Below are 21,136 nucleotides of genomic sequence, written 5' to 3' on the forward strand. Positions count from 1 at the left end.
ATCGGGGTTGAAGTGTGATAACAGCATTTGGGGCGTGAGTATATTATCAAAATTGCATATGTTTTGTAAGTTGCCCAATCAATCTATTAATTATCCTGTTTGACTATTTGAAAATATATAATAAAATATCAAAATAAAAGTGAAAAACATTAATTAAGTATACTCAACATTTTAAAATGAGTAAAGTTATTTTTGTTAAAAGTGATTAAATTTAATCATATTTCAACTCTTTAAACTTTATGATAAATATTAGATTAAATTTAACATTAAAGCAATTAAATTTAATCATAGTTGAACTCTCTAAACTCTGTAAATATTAGATTAAATTTAATATTCAACAATTAAGTTTAATCATAATTCAACTCTCTAAACTCTCCTTATATAAACATAAATATTGGAGTAAATTTAATATTAAAGTAATTAAGTTTAATCATAATTGAACTCTCTAAACTCCACCTATATAAAGATAAATATTAATAGATTAAATTTAATATTAAAGTAATTAAGTTTAATTATAGGTGAACTCTCTAAACTCACCTATATAAAGAGTCTTGGGTCATTATTTACAAAGAATTAAATTCAAGAGAAAGTTGTAGAGATAAAATTCTTTCAACAAATTATTTCAAAAATTTTCTAAAGAGAAATTGTGAAATTATCTCATTGAAAATCGACTTTTTATTTTAAAAACAAAAACGGAGTCGCAACCAATCATTTTTATTAAGTGTGATTAGATCATTTTAATAAAAGGTTAGATTTACTAAAACGATGATTTTCGGTCTACAAATTTCACGAAATGAGTTAGTGAGTCGGTTACATATGAGGAAGGACTAATACCCTCATAACGTCCAAAATTGGTACCTAGTTGATTACTTGATGTCCTCCCTTTTTCTTTAAAAAAAAAGTTTCTTTTCTCTCTTTTTTCTCTGAAGATGGCCCTTAGGCCGGCCATGATGTCCGGTGAACCGCCGCCGCGGCCACCGGTCGTCATGAGGTGGTTGAGTGACTAGGGATACTGAATTTTTATTTATATTTTAAAATATTTTAATAACTTACTAGTAAATGTTATGTAGAGGTCCTTGTATTAGGAGTCAATTTGTATGTTGGTCCAAAAATTAGTCCATGTATGTTAGATAAAAAAACAAATCAGACATACTGTAAAAAAATTTCATTTATTTTTAATATTAAAAACTGGTCCATGTATATCAGCATGTGGTACATATGGCAAGTCACGTGTTAGTGTCCTATTATTCTGTCAGTCACGCCACTTTTTACTAGTACAAAAGAATGAAATTTTTAACAAAAAAGACCAATTTACACTTTGATCCAACGTGTAGAGACTATTTTGCTCATCGGGCAAAATAGAATCCGACTCTTAATACAATAACATTTATAGTACTTTTACCATCTAACATGTAAAAACACAATGATCAAATTAAATTTCAGAAAGTTATTTGTTTCTATTAACACCTCATTATGCATAAAATAATTAAATATTTAAAATTTAATCCGAAATTAATAATTAAATTGATAAAATTGGGGTAACGCGTTGCATTGCCGTTGAGCTGCTTATAGCTGTCCTCAACCGCAAACCAAGTGGCAGAAATTTAGAAGACGATGTGATTTGTAAAGAAATAGTCGTGAAAACATGAAAAAGAGCATTCTTATTTTAAAGGAAACGTATGAGTCCATTTGGTTTGCTCCTGATTTTAGCTTTGATTTTTGCAGACTTGTCTTACTTAGGCAAAAGAGGTCCCCAATGTGATGCCTAATTTTCCTTTTCTTGTACTCAATTGTTGTATATATCATTGTTTTAAGTACCCAAAAAAGAAAATGGCATTCTAAATTAAAATTTTAATATCATAAATGAAAATGGTTTTAAACTAATACCAAGTGATTTATGTTCTATTTCAGTCAGTATTTCACTCGTTTCGACCAATTTCAATCAATATTGACTTTTAAATTTTTTTTATCTTAGCCATTTTAATTTTTCTATAATTACATTTAGGGATTAAATTATATTATTAGATAATTTTAAATTTTATATTTATATAGATGTAATTGAGATATATTTACACATATATATTATTAGATAATCATATCTTTTGTATTGAAAAAGAAGTTATATATAAATTGATTTAAGTATAGTCTAACAGGTTAATTTAACTTTTAGCCTTCAACTTAATAATTAGGTTCGAATTGGTACATGTTTTTTTTTGTCTATTGCACTTAAATTTGATAAAAGGTCCATTTTAATTATTAAACTTAACAAACGGCAACATTTGATAAAAGGACACTTTGAGATTATATTATGCCATCACTTAAAAATTAATACACAAACATATATATATTTAAAATTTTCATATGATATATCGAATAATCTTAGAACACCACATCAACTAAGTAAAAGCAATCCTTACATAAATTATAAAATATTAAATATATTGAAAACTATGTAAATATAAAATACTTTAAATACATGTAGAATATGATAAAATATAAAAATTAAATAAATACAATAATTACTAAATCCAAATGCCCTTTTGGATGGACATTTATCGAACCTAATACTTCAAATTGAAAAAAGAAACATTTAAAATGTGAAATTAGCTGCTATATATATTTGATTTTTCATTGGGGAGGGCAAACAAATATGATTAGGTTAAAACGTGTTATTACAGCTTATTAGAAGAATTTACCGTCCAAATCAAACTTATAGTTATTAGATTGTGATACATTTATATCATAATAAAATCAAGCCTCGATTAAAATCATAATATCTTAAATTTATATGAATTTTTTGATTTTATATATAAAATAAAGAAAGAAAAACAACAACTTCATAATAATACACTTGAATGATATTTTAATCATTTTCTAATTAAATTGGTGACTAATTAGTTGCTATATCAATTCAATAAAAAATTGTAAGTATAGAATAGATTGAATTTTAAATTTTTTATGGTTTTCTGTAGGTTCATGATTACTTTTTTTTTTTATAGAAGCTATCAATTAAATTGTTGTATATATTCGGATTAATGTTAATACAAGAAAAGAAAATCGAGGAGGCCTTCTAAACTAAATAAAAAACTCGAAAAATCCAAAAAAAAAAAAAAAGACCTATCGATTCGTCCTTTTTTAGAACATACACCCCTCACGCCCTCTTTTCCGACGTCCAAACGAACCCAAGGTCCTCTCGCGTCGAAAAGGGGCCGTTCCCTTACCCACCCACGGCATAGATTAAACCAGTTAATCATACTGTAATTCATATTAGAATTTATAAATGGTATAGATTAAACCAATGGCAGAATTGAAACTTAAGTATAGAGTAATTCATTTAAACACGTCTCACTTAGTCGTATTTATTTATTATTTTTCAAAATCTTTTCTTCAGTCGCTTCTAGCGTAGCCATACTTTGTGAGGAGGCAGCCTGAGACGTTTACCTCTTAACATTACACTCCCTGTATAAAGATAAATATTCTAAATTATATTAAGTTTAATCACAGTTGAAACTCTCCTTGTATAAATATTAAAGTAATTAAGTTAATTATAATTAAACTCTATAAACTCATCCTATATAAAGAGTCTTGGGTCATCCTAGATGCATCGGAAAAAAACAACTCATTCTCGTTCTCACTCCCAACCGGAAAGTTAGAAACCCTATGCCCTAGCTTTCATGGCTTATCGGGAAAATGACACCGGAACTACCCAAACCAAGCCTCTGCCTAAGGATACCAAGAAGAAAGATGTTAACAAGGAGGATCTTGTGAGTCCCCATTTCGAGTTTATGCTTTAGTTATCTTTATCCATTTGTTTTTATTTTGACTTATAACTTAGGTGATTTTTATTTTCTTAGCATGCACAATTAGAAGAAGACTTGGCTCTTAAGCAACATTTGGAGTTACGCGTAGAGAGAATTTATGACGTTGATCCTGAAGTCCAAAAAGTAGCTCTTGAGAGCATGAGGTAATCTGTTATTTGCGAATTTGAAGTTAAAAAATGTAGAGGAAATAAGAGTTTATTTTATTGTTCACGGTTTTCATTGAATGCTTGTATGTTTTATTAATATTTCATCAGGCTGATGCGTTTTACTGTTTGTGGGAGTAATTCCAATGCCGAAATACATCATCATTTTTACAATTTGGTTTTGTATCCTTTTTAGGCAAGAAGTCCGCACCTCAATTAGCTCCATGACTTATGTTCCAAAGCTGTTGAAGTTTCTCCGACCTCATTACCGAACCCTAAAGGCATTTTATGAGACTATGCTTGATTCAGGTTTGAAGGTATTACTTATTTTGCTTTAATGATCTTTTGTAAATATAATTTGGCTAAGCAATGCAAGGAAGGATGATTATGATGGAGTCATTATTTAATATTGGGACTTTGTTGGTAATATAGATGAAATTATTGCTTTATATATGAAATTCAGGGCATTTAATTATTGGTTTCAATAGTTTTGTTTGTTTGTTAACTAGGTTAATAAATTCATCTTACAACTAACTATATTCTAAAAATCAAGAACTTCCTTCTATTTTAAGAATTTTCTTCTCTAGTTATATTTATTTTTTCATACATCCTACATTATTAAATTACTTTTATTTGTTTGCAGAAATACCTAGCTGATATATTATCTGTGTTGGCATTGACCATGTCTGTAGAGGTCAAGCGGGTAGACCTCAGTTTTTTTATCATACTTACATAAGTTCTGTTTTATCTTCTCAATCCCCTCTTGCTTTTACTCCAAATTATCTATCATTTCTTTTATTTGAAAATCAAACAGGAGAGCTTGAAGTACAGATTGTTGGGTTCAGAAGGCGACATTTGTTCATGGGGCCATGAATATGTGAGGTGAGCATTTATTTGGTCTGATAAGTTATTATATTTTACCCCTTTGCTACTGGAAAATTTGTATAACAAATGTTTCGTTCGCTATTGTTGGCCGAACTTGTTTAGATCATTATAATAGCTTATGTTTATCTGTCTTGCTAATCTAACTTTCATTTCTTAGAATCCATATCTAAAGGATGATCTATGTGGATATTTTCCTTCTCATATTGTTGGAAAACCTAGCAGAAACCTTTTTGGCCTTACTTGGTAATTTATTTGTTTTTAGGATATTGGCAGGAGAAATTTCGCAAGAGTATCTGATGCGACAGGTTAGAACTCTAACGATTTATAGACATCTAGTAGTCTTATGAGTGATGCACTTCAAAACAATTGTCTCTATAGGTTTCTCCTAAATGGTGAGATATTGTATTTACTTGCTTTTTCCGCCAATACAGAGTGAAGATGCCCCAGTTGACGATCTAATGGAGCTTGTGGAACAAATTGTTGCTTTTCACATGAAGGTTTAGTTATCTTATTATATCAAGAAGAAATTGATGTATTGTAGAAGATTTTTTTTTTCTAGTATTTGCCATGCTTTCCAGTTTCTAACATATTTGTATGTTCTGTACAGCACAATGCTGAGTCTGAAGCTGTTGATCTTTTGATGGAGGTATTCATCAACTTTTTCTTTCCTTCAATTTTTTATTTGGGGACCCTCTTGCTTTTATAGAGCTTGAAACATATGGTTTACATCCAATTGCAGGTTGACGATCTTGACCCTTTAACTGAGCATGTTGATATTACAAATTTCAGGAAAACCTGTCTATACCTCACTAGTGCCGCGAGGTAATTGGAAATTAAAGCTTGTGAACAACTTGTTTATGAGACAATTTATAGGAAGTGTTATTTGTTGTTCTCCTACTGTATGCTTCTTTGGCGAATTCTAATCGAGTATTCTCCATCAATCATCTTCGAAATTTATTATGTTTTAAGTACTGAATTAAAATTTTTCAACTGGATATCTGATTTAGTGTTATGCATAAATGCTATAGTTCATCTTTCTCTCCTTATGTTGACATTTCATACTGACAATACATTGCAGATATCTTCCGGATCCAGATGACATTTTATTTATGGATACTGCATACTCAATATATCTTGTGTTTTACGAATTTGCAAGTGCACTTCAGATTGCGCTTTTCCTTGACAACCTGGAGGTTTGTCTCTGTTATGCTCCTCTGATTCATGCAATGTAGCATTCTTGAAAAACTCCTTTCTCAGGATGTCAGTATGAGTTTCATTTGTGAATTTATTAATTCTCCCTAACAATTTAGAATGTGCTCTTACAGCATGTTTGCGAGGTGTTCACTTCTTGTGATGATCTATTGATGAAGAAGCAATTTTGCTACATTCTTGCTCGACAAGTAAGTTCTACGTTTGATTTTCCTCGATTCTTTGTGCTCACTAGATTTGAATTATTTTTTCCGAGTATATGAGACGGTTCATAGTTTCTTCTAATTATGGATGATTATTTTCTCATGTTTAAATTTGGGGTTTTTTTTAATTCAAATTTCTTTAGAATTGTTAGTCATGTAGGTGAATAGAGGTATTAGTTTATTTACTTTTTGCAGGGGATTAATTTTGAACTTGATGATGATATGGTTGAGGATGATGAAGATAGAGAACTGTCACAGGCTATCATCAACAACGTTAAATTAAGTGAAGGTTATCTCACCCTTGCTCGTGATATTGAGGCTATGGAGCCTAAATGTCCAGAAGACGTCTATAAGGTCTGGACTTCAACACTCGGTTAAGATTTATTTACATTAACTTTGTCCGTGTTGGCTATCTTTTGTCTTCATCAAATTGATGACTGGCATATGCGATTTTGTTAGACTCACTTGCTTGATGGTCGTGCTATTGCTGGTGCAAATGTTGATACAGCTAGAGAAAATTTGGCTGCTACATTTGTCAATGCTTTTGTTAATGCAGGTTTTGGCAAGGTATGGTTTGCAAAACTTAAAAGTATGAAAGCATAGGAGCCTAGTTGTTTTCTATCAGTTAATACGTTTCCCCTGCAGGACAGGTTAATGACAGACCTGGCTGACTCTTCAAGTGATGGTTCATCTGGAAATTGGCTTTTCAAAAACAAAGAACATGCGAAGATCAGTGTTGTAGCAAGTTTGGTATGTTTATTGAAATACAAAATTTACATCCATATGGGCACACATAAATTGTTACTCAGTTTCCTGTTAGGAATTCAATTAAAATATTAGGATTTCCAAATAACAGGGCATGATTCTATTGTGGGATGTCAACTCTGGGCTTGCTCAGATTGACAAGTATTTACATAGCGATGATAACTACGTGATTGCTGGAGCATTATTAGGAGTTGGGCTCGTCAACTGTAGTGTTACTAATGATTATGATCCTGTGAGTTTCTTTCTACTCTTCATCTCTTGGTTTATGCAGAGAGTATAATGTTTGCTATATGTGTCCTATTTTGTTTTTAGGCTTTGGCACTTCTGAGTGAATATATAAATAAAGAAGATTCTTCAATCCAAATTGGTGCAATTATGGGTTTGGGGATTGCATACGCAGGTGCTCAAGATGAGCAGGTTTCTCTCTCTTATCTGTAATTTTTTATTGGATGCACATCATTTAACAATTATATTCATCTTTTGTTTTTTGGATGAGATTGTGGACTGTACATAAGTAATTCTAAAGAAAGCTTACCAATGTTATTGATAGATACTTAACAGCCTGATTGCCATACTTAAACATGAAAATGTCCCCCACGATGTCATTGCCTTTACTGCAATTTCATTGGGTTTGGTTTTCGTGGGTTCCAGTAATGGGGAGGTTGCGCAGGCAATTACAGATGCTTTAACAGGCAGAAGTGTGTCAGAACTAGGGCAGCCACTAAGTCGGCTTCTAGTCCTTGCTCTTGGTCTTATATACCTTGGGAAACAGGTGATTAACTTGTTGGGGGCTTATTGATATATATATATTTGTTTCTCTTAAATGATTACTGTGATATGCTAATTTGGAATAATATATCCTAACTGTTCAGAAATGCTTACTTAACAGGAAGGTATGGAGGCCACTTCGGAGGTCTCAAAATCTTTTTCGAAAAAGATGAGAAATTACGTTGATATCACATTGCTTTCTTGTGCCCATGCCGGAACTGGGAATGTTCTGACGGTATTCTCTGAAATCCATTAAAATGTTGTTCAATACTAAAATTAGCATAATTTTGGCAAAACTATATTATATGCAGGTCCAGAAGCTTCTTGGTCATTGTTCACATCTTGAAAACGCTGAAACCTCCCAAGGTTCTGCTGTGCTTGGGATTGCCATGGTAGCAATGGCTGAAGAGGTAGGTCTTGAGATGTCAATTCGTTCACTGAAGCATTTTTTGCAGTATGGTGAGCAGAAAATTCGGCGAGCAGTTCCTTTGGCTCTTGGTCTTCTGTGTATATCAAACCCAAAGGTAATTTGATTACTTCTTGCTGAACTACTTATTTCACAATTTGCTGTACCTTACTCTAAAATCCTAGATTTAAGTTCAAAATGTTGGGAAAGCTGCAGAGAGATAATTGATCTTTTGTCTTTTTTTTGTTGTTGTTGTTGTTATGATACGCCTCTTTCTCACCATTTTATCTGTTGCACATGTATTCTACAGGTCAATGTGATGGACACTTTAAGTAGGCTTAGTCATGATACAGATTTAGAAGTTGCAATGGTAATATGGTTGAACTCTATATTTTTTGTTGTTTTCGATCAGCTCCCATTTAAGTGTTTATATTGGTGCTACAGGCTGCTGTTATCTCCTTGGGTTTGATAGGTGCTGGAACTAATAATGCTCGCATAGCTGGCATGCTACGCAATCTTTCAAGTTTTTATTACAATGTTCCTGGCCTTTTATTTTGTGTATGTTTTTTTTGTAATTATCTTTGTAGTTTCTTGCACGATACATGTGCATTTGCTATAGAAACTAAGTCTGAATTGCTTTTGCAGGTGCGAATTGCTCAAGGTTTAGTACATATGGGGAAGGGTCTGTTGACACTTAATCCCTATCATTCTAATCGCCTTTTGTGTTCACCGTAAGTAGTTCTTCCACATAAATAAATATTCACAAAATTATATACACTGTTGACTTGGGGTAGAGGCTTTCTTTCTGTAAAATGCTTCTGCGTGCTTCATTTTAGTTGGACCTTGTGAAAAGTTTGTTGTCTTTTGTTATCACCAGGACTGCACTAGCTGGTTTGGTTACAATGCTGCACGCATGTCTTGATATGAAATCTATTATTCTGGGGAAATACCATTTTGTTCTTTACTACCTTGTTTTGGCAATGAAGGTTTGTTTCAATATACCAGTATGCTACTTGCTTTCCAGTGTTGGTATGTATTTGTTAATGCAGCAGGTTTTCTTGGTCTCATATAATGTTGTTTTCTTGTACAGCCAAGGATGTTAATGACTTTGGACAAAAACCTAGAACCTATTTCAGTCCCCGTTCGGGTGGGGGAGGCTGTTGATGTTGTAGGCCATCCTGGCCAACCCAAAACTATCACTGGTTTCCAGACCCATTCAACCCCTGTCCTTCTGGCTGCCGGTGAGAGAGCAGAGCTGGCTACTGAAAAGTAAGTTAGCTTCTGAGTGACTCGTGGGATGTTGCATGGGTTTAAGATGTCTCTAACGTTATTCCATTTTGTACAGGTATGTCCCCCTCTCGCCCATCCTAGAGGGATACGTTATTTTGGTAGAAAATACCGAGTACATGGAAGATAATTAGGTTGATAGCTGAAAATTTGGAGGCATGGTAGGCTACGTTAGCTTCTAGTTTTTGGTTACTTTATGATTTGTTGTGTATAATAGTAAAATTCCCGTTTTTTCTTTACAACTGCCCCTCTGCTTATAATCGCAAATTGCCGCTAGGCAAAAAAAAAAAAAAACAATTTGGAGGAAAAAAATTTAGGGTTTTTAAGCGTTACTTAATAGGCTTTTTTCAATGAAAGAAATAATATAAAACTCTTACAATATTATAGTAATTATTTTATATTATTTGTATTAATATTTTTATATTTGTTCTTGAATATTTATAAATTATGATATATATTTATTATTAAAATATTAATAATAAGGCATCCGAAAAATATACTTTTTTACAAATAACAAATCGATGAAATCTTATATATTGATTGATGGGAATAAAATATTAGAATAAGAACATACTTGATCCATGAAACTGAAATAAAAGTGGAATTTTATAAACTAAAATATTCTGTTCCTCTTATAAGTCTTCCCATGGCCCATTTAACGTGCAAAATACAAATAATATTTTTAACAAATAGTTATGGTATTCAGAAAATTATAGTAAAAAATTAAATTCATGCAGTAAAAAAATATCTAAAAATAAAAGCATTAAATATTTGCTACCAAATGTTCTCATTATTTCATAATATTTTCATATGTACCTTGATTTTAAAATATATGTAACATTGAGTAGGTAATCGAAATTCATTCATTTTCCAATATGTTCAAAACACAAAATAAAACATAAAAGCTATTTTGTTTGCCATTGTGTCCAATATATTTTCCATGACCAACATTTGGAATAGGATTATTCGGGAATGAAAAAATACCATTCTCTTTCTCCGCTACAAAATGAACTACAAATTAATTAAACATTTTCAATGATAATAATAAATATCAATTTAAAATAAATAATTGAGGAATATACCACAATAGAATTTATTTTATCAATAAAATTTTGATTAAACATTCTCTTTCTAACATGTTTTTTTTATGCTAAAAATCTAATTTTGAATTTATTTCAAAATAATATGTATAGTTTATTGTATCAGCCAACACTTTTTTTTTTGCATTTTGTTTCTGATTTTAAGAAATAAAAATAAATAAAATAACAACCTTACGTAACAGGTACTATCACTACACCAAAAGGGGGCTTCAGCGGCATTTCTTGCGGCGTTTTTAGATAAAACGCCGCTATAAATCAGGCATTAGCGGCGCTAACACTAAAACGCCGGTAAAAATTGGGAAATAGCGGCATTTCCGGAAAAACGCCGTAAATAGTCAGACACATAGTGGCGTTTTATACAAAAACGCCGCAAAAGAGCATCATTAGTGGCGTTTTTAAACAAAACGCTGTAATAAATCTGACAAAATGCATCGTTTAATAGTTAGGAATATTGGCAGTAGCGGCGCATTATAGAAACGCCATTATAGAACACAATTAGCGGCGTTTGTTTCTAAGCGCCGCAAAAAATGTTAAACAAAACGCAGCGTACAATATTGAGGTATAGTAGAGTTGGTGGCACTTCTGCAAAAACGCCGCTGAAGCACATCAATAGCGGCGCTAAAGCAAAAGCGCCGCAAAATATGTGGACCAAAACGCAGCGTTTCGTATTGAGGCATAGAGCCAATAGTGGCGCTTGAGGAAAACGCCGCTATATCCGCATATTAGCGGCGCTTAACCGAGAAACACCGGAAATGTGAAATCGAAACGCAACGTTTCGTCGTAGGTATAGCGCCCAAATTGTAAACAACGTCGCTTTGATGATGTTTACCTTTAGTAGCGGCGGTTTTACATAAACGCCGCAAATATTTCCCTAATACGTCGTCGTTTACTTTTATTATTTGGTTGGAAGTTAGACAAAACGACATCGTTTTTATACTGTTTATTGGTATTAGCGGCGTTTTTTTGTGAAAACGCCGCAAATTGAATAAATTATATTTTAGGGTTTCGGGATTAATATTTAAGTTTTGTCGTGTACGGTTTGGGGTTTTAGGGTTCATTACATAATGTTTGTTATTTTAGGTTTACAGTATTAAGTTCAGGGTTTTCAGTTTAGATTATAGCTTGGGGATTGAGGTTTAAGGTTTAGAGTTTCAGTTTACATGTTAGTGTTAATGTGAGGTCAGTGTTTACGGCTTATAAGATAATGATCAAATTTATTGTTTATGGTTCATGGTTTAGCGTTAATGATTTGAATGTTGCAATGCATGGTTTTTGCGTTTCGGATTCGCATGAAGAATACGAGTTAGGGTTTATAATTTAATTTTAAAATTTACGGGTTATAGGGATTAATAGCTTTGGGTTTTAGGGTTTAATTACTCATCTAAAACAAAAGCCAAAAAAATGTAAATTCTTTGTGTTTTTACTTCTTATTATATGTCATTAGTAGGATTATAATTAAATATTATAATTAGGGTTATAGAAAAAGATATATATGCAACGATATATATTATATATTATGAAACATATATATTAATATTGTGTTAGTTACATAACAATCATATTAATGTGTCAATTTATAATAATTTCATAACAATTATCAAAATAAAAAATCTATTAAAAATCATTAAACTTATAAATAAAGAGAAATAAAACATTTTTAAAAACTGAATAATTAGCGGCGTTTTTTTTGTAACACGCCGCTATAGAGTTGAATTTGCGGCATTTATTGTATAAACGCCGCACAAAATTAAACCAAAACGACTTCGTTTTCATTGGGAGAAATAACTTTAGTGGCGTTTCTTAATAAACGCCGCAACGGTTCGGGGCTTTAGCGGCGGTTTTACATAAACGCCGCAAATGTTTCTGTAATACGACGTCGTTTACGTTTATTTTTTGGTTGTAAGTGTGACAATACGACATCGTTTTTATACCGCAAAGGAAATAAATTATATTTTAGGTTTTCTGATTAAAATTTAAAATTGGAAAACGTATTTTTTATAATTTCAATTATTTATAAATTTTAATGTTGCTAATATATACATTATTCATCTTGTATAAAATTAAAAAATTTAATAAATTTTATCATTTAAAATAATGTATTAAATCGAAATATATTACAAATTAAAATTATAAATAAAAGAAATAAAAATTATAAGAAGTGAATTATTAGTGGCGTTTACATGTAAAACGCATAAGGATCAATTAAAATTTAAACAAAACGGCGCCGTTTCGTTGACGAATTTAATTTTTAGTGGCTTTTTTTATTAAGCGCCACAAATTAATTTAGTGAAACGGTGTCGTTTCATTGACCAGATCAGTTTTGGGGTATATCCCCGCTCTCACCCAGCCCCAGCCCCAATTCTTACTTCTGAAATCCCTAAGTGTTTCACCGAAATCCCTAAGTCACCGAAATCCCCAATTCTTCATCTGTTCCGTTTTTCATTGTTAAAAGTGTTTACATTTCTTGCAAAACATTAAAATCTCCGGTTCGTACATTCGGTTAACACACATAGTTGACGGAGAACGTCGCGAAGCATCGTCGGAATCGATTGTCGGGTGAATAAGTATTCAAGGTTCGCTTTCCCCATTATCAATCCGTATTCATTTGGGTTTTCTCTTGTTAATTTTATTCTTGGTTTGTATTTGTTTGTTGATCCTGAAATTAAAAAAAATTGTATCCTCTGTTGTAAATTTTATTCGGTCTTCCTCTTCATTTTTTTTGGACCGTCCTGAAGGTAGTGTAATGGTTCGAAAGTGATTGGAATGGTTTCATTGCTTACAAACTGATGTTAATACTGCTTTTTTATAGGGTTTCAGTCCATTCAATTTCATTGCCTTCATTTCTGTTTGCTGCAAGGTTCTGAAGGTACAAATATATATTTACGAAAATTTGATGTGCAAATGTATATGTAGGAAAATTTCTGTTTTTTGCACAAAAATGCTGTCGGTGGAATCATCTGCTACTCTGCTTTTAGCAAAGGATTTGATGTGCAAATTTTTATGTAGGATATTTTGATGTGCAAATGTCTTACTGTTTTGACCTAGTTTGCTCGAAATCTTGGAGAAAACTTAAGTGTGAAACCAAGTTGCCTTTAGCTTCTATTTTCCAAATCAAACGCGAATTGCACTTTGACATGGCATTAGTATTGTCTTCATCTGCTTAATATTTCTTCATGTGATTCACTTTTTTTTTAAATATTACAAAATACTCCTTTTATGATTTATATAAATCTTCACAATTGCTTTACTTAAAACATGAATTCATAAGTTGTTATGCTCGTTTTCAAAATGTCAAGTCACTTAAAATGTTATATGGAGAAATTCTTTAAACTGTTATTTTAATACTTTAAATAAGTCAAAGTAAAATGGTGCATCAAATTTAAACATATATTGTTGTCAAATTAGTAACACATATACCTCTCCACGAATAATTCAAAGGAAGATTAGTTTAAAAGCATTCATTTACGTATGTAAGCTATATTTAAATTTTATTAATAAAAATTTATAACTTAAATAAGTATTACTATTTTTTAAATTATACATATATTCATTTACGTTATGTAAGCTATATTTAAATTTTATTAATAATAAATTTATAACTTAAATAAGTATTACTATTTTTTAATATTATACATATATTCATTTACGTATGTAAGCTATATTTAAATTTTATTAATAATAAATTTATAACTTAAATAAGTATTACTATTTTTTTAATATTATACATATATTCATTTACATAACACATAACTTACATATGTTCAAAAGTTCTGGAGAACCAATCGGTAAAGTTGAAATTACAGAATTAGATGATTTATCATGGGTTCAAGCACATCGATATGTTCTGTTTCACCACGAATCAATGGAACCTTTACGCAAGTAAGTTCTAGAAATTTGATAAATATTCATCATTAACAAACTGAACATATTTTTAACATAGTGAGTACAAACAAATATTGAGATCTCGTTCGCGCTCTCGAAGAACACAACATCGAGATATCAATAAGTTGTTTACAGAATCTTTTCATGAATGGTTAAGCCAAACGGTATGTAATTAGAGCTTTAAGTTCTAGAAATAATAATATTTACTCAAAACGTTTTTAATTACTCAGTTTACTTTCCATTCAATAGGTTTGGAGTGGGAAGAACTTCACCGACGAAGTTAAATGGCTTTCCCAAGGTCCAAATCGGGTGGTTAAAAGATATAGTGCGTTCCTCATAAACGGATTCAGATTTCATACAAAATATCGCGAGAGATTGAGGAGAACGCAAAATTGTGGAATAGTGGTTAATTCCTCAATTACAAGTTATGCTAGTGCTAGGGATAATAATCCTGTGGAGGGAAATGTGGAATATTTTGGACTTCTTACTGACATAATTGAGTTGGATTACTACGGCAAATGGAAAGTTGTCTTATTTCGAGGTGATTGGGCCGATGTTAATACTGCACGTGGAATCAAGCAAGATCAATTTGGTTTCACAATGGTAAACCTCGCTCGATTGATTCACACAGGACAACAATTGATTGATGAGCCGTATGTATTTTCTTCTCAAGTCAAACAAGTTTTTTACTCAAAAGACCCAACTGATGAGGGTTGGTACGTTGTACTCCGTAACATCCCTAGAGACTTTTTTGACATGGGCAGTGGAAGTAAAGATGACATTGACGATAGAACACAAACTTTGCCATTTCCAGAACAGAACTTAAACGAAAACATCCCTACTACTAGTACACAATTTCAATGGGTCCGTCAGGATACGGATGAAGAGATTTACGAATTATAATGTAGTAAGCTTTTACGATTATCTAATTACATCTACGAATGATGATATTTCAACTATTTTATATGTGATATTATTGTTGTAATTGTATACTAAGTTTTCAACTAATTTATTTGTATTGCAAATAAAATGCCTAGAAGAAAAGTGCGATCGCACCGCATTGTTCAAGGTACTCCAAACTCGGCGGAAACAAACAGCACTAGACAACATACTGCTATTGGATCTTCGAATGTTCCGGTTACACCTGAGGAACCTATAGAAGTTCAAAGTAATTTAACATTTAATTTACATGTGTGTTGACTTTTTTTAAATTAGTTAAATATTACAATACTTTTATTTTTCAGATGAAACTGGTGGGACGCGGAGAGGTCGCGGACGTACGGTACTGAGCGATTTATACGACCTAGATCCAGTCGAGCGTGTCCAAGTATCCATAATAGCTTTGGTCACTGTTGGATCGAAGCTCGCCTTTAGCAGGATACATGGGCATTCTAGCACGGAATGCAAATATGTTGCCAATTAACTTGAGTCATGGCATAAAGTGCCCGAGAGTAACAAGAACCAAGCTCTCGATAACATTAAGGTAACAAAACGTGTATGTCATTTATAATACTTGGGTTTAAGTTTCGTTTACATTTACTTTCTTAAGTTGTGTTTTTTGTAGGCGAGATTTGCTCTAGAGGTCTCCGATGCTTATGTAAAGAAGGCATTGGGAAAAAGATGGAGAGACCATAAGAGCACTTTAAAGAAAGACTATTTTAAGACAAAATAACACTCGACGAGAGATTACAAAATGTCCCACGGAATCTTTGAGGTACCGATGGGAAGAGGTCGTTAGATTTTGGACTTCGAAGAAAGGAGAGGTATGTGTAACTTATAAAATTTTGTAATTATTTTGGTGTATAGTATTTCCTAATTAACGTACTAATAATTTCATAATGTAGGATCGTGAAGAAGTTGGAAAAAAAGTAGGCGACAACAAAATTCACTCACACAATTTGGGTCGAAAAGTTTTGCGTGTGTAGCTCATGCAGAGGTATTTTCAATTTTTTAATATTGGCAGATATTTATTACTTACATACATTAATATTTTTACTATTATATTGTAGGAACTGTCGTCCGGTGAAAAAGTTGGACGCCTTCAACTTTTTGACATTACACATAGGAAGAAAGATGGAAACCCTATGACTCCTGAAGCTGCAGAAATTATGGTACGTTTGCTTAATTAATACAATTTCACTTGTTTTAATAATTTATAGTGTTTATTTTCTAATGATTTATTTCATTTATTGTAATGCAAATATTGTTAAGTTATGTTGCATTGGGTTTTTTAATATATATTGCGTTCCTAACTATTTGATTTATTTTTAAGGAAAAATTAAAGGATAAAAAGGCGGAGTACGAAGCGATTGCTTCCAGTGATAGTTCTGTTCATATTGACGACATTGATAACCGGATTATCACTGAAGTTTTGGGTCCTGAAAGGTATGGTCGGGTTCGATTTCAAGGATCTTTTGTTAACCCATCCCAATATTTTGGATCTAGCTCGCAACAATATATGCCTTCGAGGAGTCGAGCCGAAGCTGAAGTTCAGAGGTTAAGAGACCAGATGGCTCAGATGCAAGCGACAACAATTGAGCAAATTACACAACTTAAAGCGGAGGCAACATCGAGAGAAGCTGAGGTTCAAAAAAGATATGAAGAACTCCAGCTACAACTGAAAGCGAGATGCAGAATGAGAGAAGCCGAGGTTCAACGAAGTATGAAGAACTCCAGGCAGACTTAAAGCGAGATGTGGCAAAGAAGAGAAGCGAGGCGGCGAGAGAGAAGTACAGTGCAGAGAAGGGAAGTAGAGGCTAAAGCAAGGGAAGCAGAGGCTGCAGCGAGGGAAGCCGAGCAGCGTCAAAAGTTCGATGAACTCCAGCAGCAGCTTCAGAGTATGATGAAGATGTTTCAGCAGTCGCAACAACCGCCGTCTTAAACTATCGTGTAAATATACTTCGATTTTGACTTTTAATTATCATTTTAACTTTTAACATTTTTGTAAGAATAATACGAATTTTATTTTATTTATTGATATTTATTATTTTATTTGTTTACTATATAGATTTATTACTTTTGACTGGTTTAGATATGATTTCTTCTGATTTGTTTTTACAGGAGGGCTGAAAATATAAAAAAAAAATTATTTTACAAATCTGCCAAATTTTGTGGCGTTTTTGGAAAAAGCGCCACTAAAGATCATGGTCTTTAGCGGCGTTTGTAGGGAAAGCGCCGCTAAAGATTAGGTTCTTTAGTGGCGTTTGAAGGGAAAGCGCCGCTAAAGATTAAGTTCTTTAGTGGCGTTTGTGGTCAAAGCGCCGCTATAGATCAGGGTCTTTAGCGGCGCTTGTCCCAAAAACACCGCTAAAGATCAGGGTCTTTAGCGGCACTTCTACTAAAGCGCCGCTAAAGGTCTTAGTCTTCAGCGGCGTTTGTGCTAGAAGCGCCACTAAAGATCAGGGTCTTTAGCGGCGATTTTTTTAAAAACGTCGCTAAAGTTAGCGGCGCATTCATTAGCGGCGTCTGTTGTGGCGCTTTTCAAAGCGCCGCTAAAAGTATCTGCGGCGCTAAAAAGCGCCGCTAAAGGCCTAAAAAAGCGCCGCTAAAAGCCTGTTTTGGTGTAGTGTATATTTCATTATGTAAAAGCAATGTTATTGAAAAGGATATGTTGAAACCATTTTTGAAAATCGACTTCTTATTTTAAAAACGAACACAGAGTTGCTACTAATTTTTTTATTAAGTGTGATTAGATCACTTCAAAATTTGATCATTTTAATAAAAGGTTAGATTTACTAAAACGATGATTTTCGGTCTACAAATTCCACGAAATGAGTTCGTGAGGCGGTTAAGTTTGAGGAAGGACTAATACCCTCATAATGCCCAAAATTGGTACCTAATTGATTACTTGATGTCCTCCCTTTTAAAAAAAAAAATCTTTTCTCCCTTTTTTCTCTGAAGATGGCCGTTAGGCCGGCCATGATGTCCGGTGAACCGCCGCCGCGGCCACCAGTCATCATGAGGTGGTTGAGTGACTAGGGATATTGAATTTTTATTTATATTTTAAAATATTTTAATATCTTACTAGTAAATGTTATGTAGAGGTCCTTGTATTAGGAGTCAATTTGTATGTTGGTCCAAAAATTAGTCCATGTATGTTAGATAAAAAAGCAAATGAGGCATTTTGTTAAATATTTCACTTATTTTTAATATTAAAAATTGGTCCATGTATATCAGCATGTGGTACATATAGCAAGTCACATGTCAGTGTCCTATTATTCTGTCAGTCACGCCACTTTTTACTAGTACAAAAGGATGAAATTTTTAACAAAAACGACCAATTTACACTTTGATCCAACGTATAGGGACTATTTTACTCATCAAACAAAATACAATTCGACTGTTAATACAATAACATTTATAATACTTTTACCATCAAACATGTAAAAACACAACGATCAAATTAAATTTCAGAAAGTTATGTGTTTCTATTAACACCTCATTATGCATAAAATAATTAAATATTTAAAATTTGATCCGAAATTAATAATTAAATTGATAAAATAGTGGTAACGCGTTGCATTGCCGTTGAGCTGCTTATAGCTGTCCTCAACCGCAAACCAAGTGGAAGAAAATTAGAAGATGATGTAATTTGTAAACAAATCAGACATACTGTAAAAAAATTTCTTTTATTTTTAATATTAAAAACTGGTCCATGTATATCAGCATGTGGTACATATGGCAAGTCACGTGTTAGTGTCCTATTATTCTGTCAGTCACGCCACTTTTTACTAGTACAAAAGAATGAAATTTTTAACAAAAAAGACCAATTTACACTTTGATCCAACGTGTAGAGACTATTTTGCTCATCGGACAAAATAGAATCCGACTCTTAATACAATAACATTTATAGTACTTTTACCATCTAACATGTAAAAACACAATGATCAAATTAAATTTCAGAAAGTTATTTGTTTCTATTAACACCTCATTATGCATAAAATAATTAAATATTTAAAATTTGATCCGAAATTAATAATTAAATTGATAAAATTGGGGTAACGCGTTGCATTGCCGTTGAGCTGCTTATAGCTGTCCTCAACCGCAAACCAAGTGGCAGAAATTTAGAAGAAGATGTGATTTGTAAAGAAATAGTCGTGAAAACATGAAAAAGAGCATTGTTATTTTAAAGGAAACGTATGAGTCCATTTGGTTTGCTCCTGATTTTAGCTTTGATTTTTGCAGACTTGTCTTACTTAGGCAAAAGAGGTCCCCAATGTGATGCCTAATTTTCCTTTTTGTACTCAATTGTTTTAAGTACCCAAAAATGAAAATGGTATTCTAAATTAAAACTTTAATATCATAACAATTTACTTCTAACCAACGAGGGAAAAGTGGATAGAAATTTAAAATTTGAAAATAACATTATTGGGAAGAATAATTCTAAATCTCGAATATGTATTATGAAGTGGATATAGAGGATATTAAAAATATTACTTTTTATATTTAAAGCATGGTAGTCAGTGCTTATTTTTCAAATGATACCATATCATTTCGCTTTTCAACTGATACCATATAGTTTATGTTCTATTTCAGTTAATATTCCACTTGTTTTGACCAATTTCAATCAATATTGGCTTCTAGTAACCCATATATGTCGGTACAAAATTTTGAAATTTTAAACAATTTTAATTTTTTATCTTAACCACTTTAATTTTTCTATAATTGCATTTAGGTATTAAATTAAATTATTAAAATTAATTGATAATTTTAAAATATATTTATATATTTATATAGATGCAATTGAGATATATTTACACATATATAATATAATTTATTTTGACCAAAATAATATATAATTGATGAAGAAATTAAAAACTAAACTTTAAATATATATGTGAAAAGTATTTAAAAACGTCGGTGAACCCAAAACGATATACTAAAGCATACTAATATAAGCACATAACAATACTAAAACAAGAACGATATTCACATCGATACGATATTGGCTATTTAAACTAACAATCATATATTTTGTATTGAAAAAAGTTATATATAAATTGATATTAAGTATAGACTAATGGGTTAATTTAACTTTTAGCCTTCAACTTAATAATTAGGTTTTTTTTTTGTCTATTGTACTTGAATTTGACAACTAGATTCATTTTAATTATTAAGCTTAACAAATGTAAAAATTTGATAAAAGGACACTTTAAGATTATGTTATGCCATCACTTAAAAATTAAGACACATATATATATTTAAAACTTTCATATGATAATATCAAATAATCTTAGAGCACTACATCAACATGGTAAAAACAACCCTTACATAAATTATAAAATATTAAACATATTCAAAATTATGTAAATATAAAATACTTTAAATACATATAGAATATGATAAAATATAAAAAAATTAAATAAATACATTAATTACGAAATCTAAGGGTCCCTTTGGACCTCCTGTGTAATACGTTTAGCTTTCTTTTTAGCTTACGCTAAAATATCTAATCTCACAGCTATCACTATTTTTACGCTATAGTCCCGTAAATGCATTGCCCATAAAAAAGACTCTAAAACGAACCTAATACTTCAAATTGAAAAAAGAAACATTTAAAGGGTCTTTTACTAAAATGGGAAAATTACCAATAAAAGCCGGTTTTTTTCAAAATTTACCGAAATGAGCCGATTTTTTGATTATTTACCGGAATGGTCTATTTTCCGGG

At 31.8% G+C, this 21,136-nt stretch overlaps 2 protein-coding genes across 4 annotated transcripts; both read left to right on the top strand.

Annotated features, from left to right (window-relative positions):
* Positions 1 to 3,595: 3,595 nt before the first annotated feature.
* LOC105792070 (26S proteasome non-ATPase regulatory subunit 2 homolog A) lies at positions 3,596 to 9,885 on the top strand. 3 transcript variants are annotated; one of them, XM_012620453.2, is made up of 25 exons: positions 3,596 to 3,764; positions 3,855 to 3,964; positions 4,161 to 4,281; positions 4,608 to 4,667; positions 4,779 to 4,846; positions 5,112 to 5,154; positions 5,281 to 5,346; positions 5,457 to 5,495; positions 5,589 to 5,671; positions 5,928 to 6,042; positions 6,175 to 6,249; positions 6,457 to 6,615; positions 6,721 to 6,828; positions 6,907 to 7,011; positions 7,118 to 7,258; positions 7,339 to 7,443; positions 7,577 to 7,798; positions 7,916 to 8,029; positions 8,106 to 8,318; positions 8,511 to 8,570; positions 8,645 to 8,758; positions 8,846 to 8,931; positions 9,078 to 9,186; positions 9,291 to 9,469; positions 9,546 to 9,885. In XM_012620453.2, exons 1-25 carry the CDS (start codon positions 3,675 to 3,677, stop codon positions 9,619 to 9,621), a joined length of 2,661 nt encoding a protein of 886 aa, XP_012475907.1. In that variant the 5' UTR covers positions 3,596 to 3,674; the 3' UTR covers positions 9,622 to 9,885. The 3 variants fall into 3 exon arrangements, with proteins under 3 accessions (XP_012475907.1, XP_052491030.1, XP_012475908.1); XM_052635070.1 differs by having other exon boundaries at positions 6,770 to 6,828; positions 6,912 to 7,011; XM_012620454.2 differs by lacking the exon at positions 4,608 to 4,667.
* Positions 9,886 to 16,500: 6,615 nt separating this feature from the next.
* Positions 16,501 to 17,155, top strand: LOC128043068 (uncharacterized). Its single transcript, XM_052634877.1, has 2 exons — positions 16,501 to 16,580; positions 16,742 to 17,155. The coding sequence occupies exons 1-2, from the start codon at positions 16,554 to 16,556 to the stop codon at positions 17,153 to 17,155; spliced, it is 441 nt and encodes a 146-aa protein (XP_052490837.1). The 5' UTR covers positions 16,501 to 16,553.
* The last annotated feature ends 3,981 nt before the right edge of the window (positions 17,156 to 21,136 follow it).

Source organism: Gossypium raimondii, chromosome 8 (genome assembly GCF_025698545.1).
Source record: "Gossypium raimondii isolate GPD5lz chromosome 8, ASM2569854v1, whole genome shotgun sequence".
NCBI classification, from domain to species: domain Eukaryota; kingdom Viridiplantae; phylum Streptophyta; class Magnoliopsida; order Malvales; family Malvaceae; genus Gossypium; species Gossypium raimondii.

Bases quoted from the DNA above. Each gene is read 5' to 3' on its own strand.
- LOC128043068 (XM_052634877.1), top strand. From the start codon at position 16,554: ATGACTCCTGAAGCTGCAGAAATTATG. The intron at 16,581-16,741 runs GTACGTTTGCTT...TTTATTTTTAAG, and splicing joins CTGAAGCTGCAGAAATTATG to GAAAAATTAAAGGATAAAAA.
- LOC105792070 (XM_012620453.2), top strand. From the start codon at position 3,675: ATGGCTTATCGGGAAAATGACACCGGAACTACCCAAACCAAGCCTCTG. The intron at 9,187-9,290 runs GTTTGTTTCAAT...TTTCTTGTACAG, and splicing joins ACCTTGTTTTGGCAATGAAG to CCAAGGATGTTAATGACTTT. The intron at 9,470-9,545 runs GTAAGTTAGCTT...CATTTTGTACAG, and splicing joins GCAGAGCTGGCTACTGAAAA to GTATGTCCCCCTCTCGCCCA.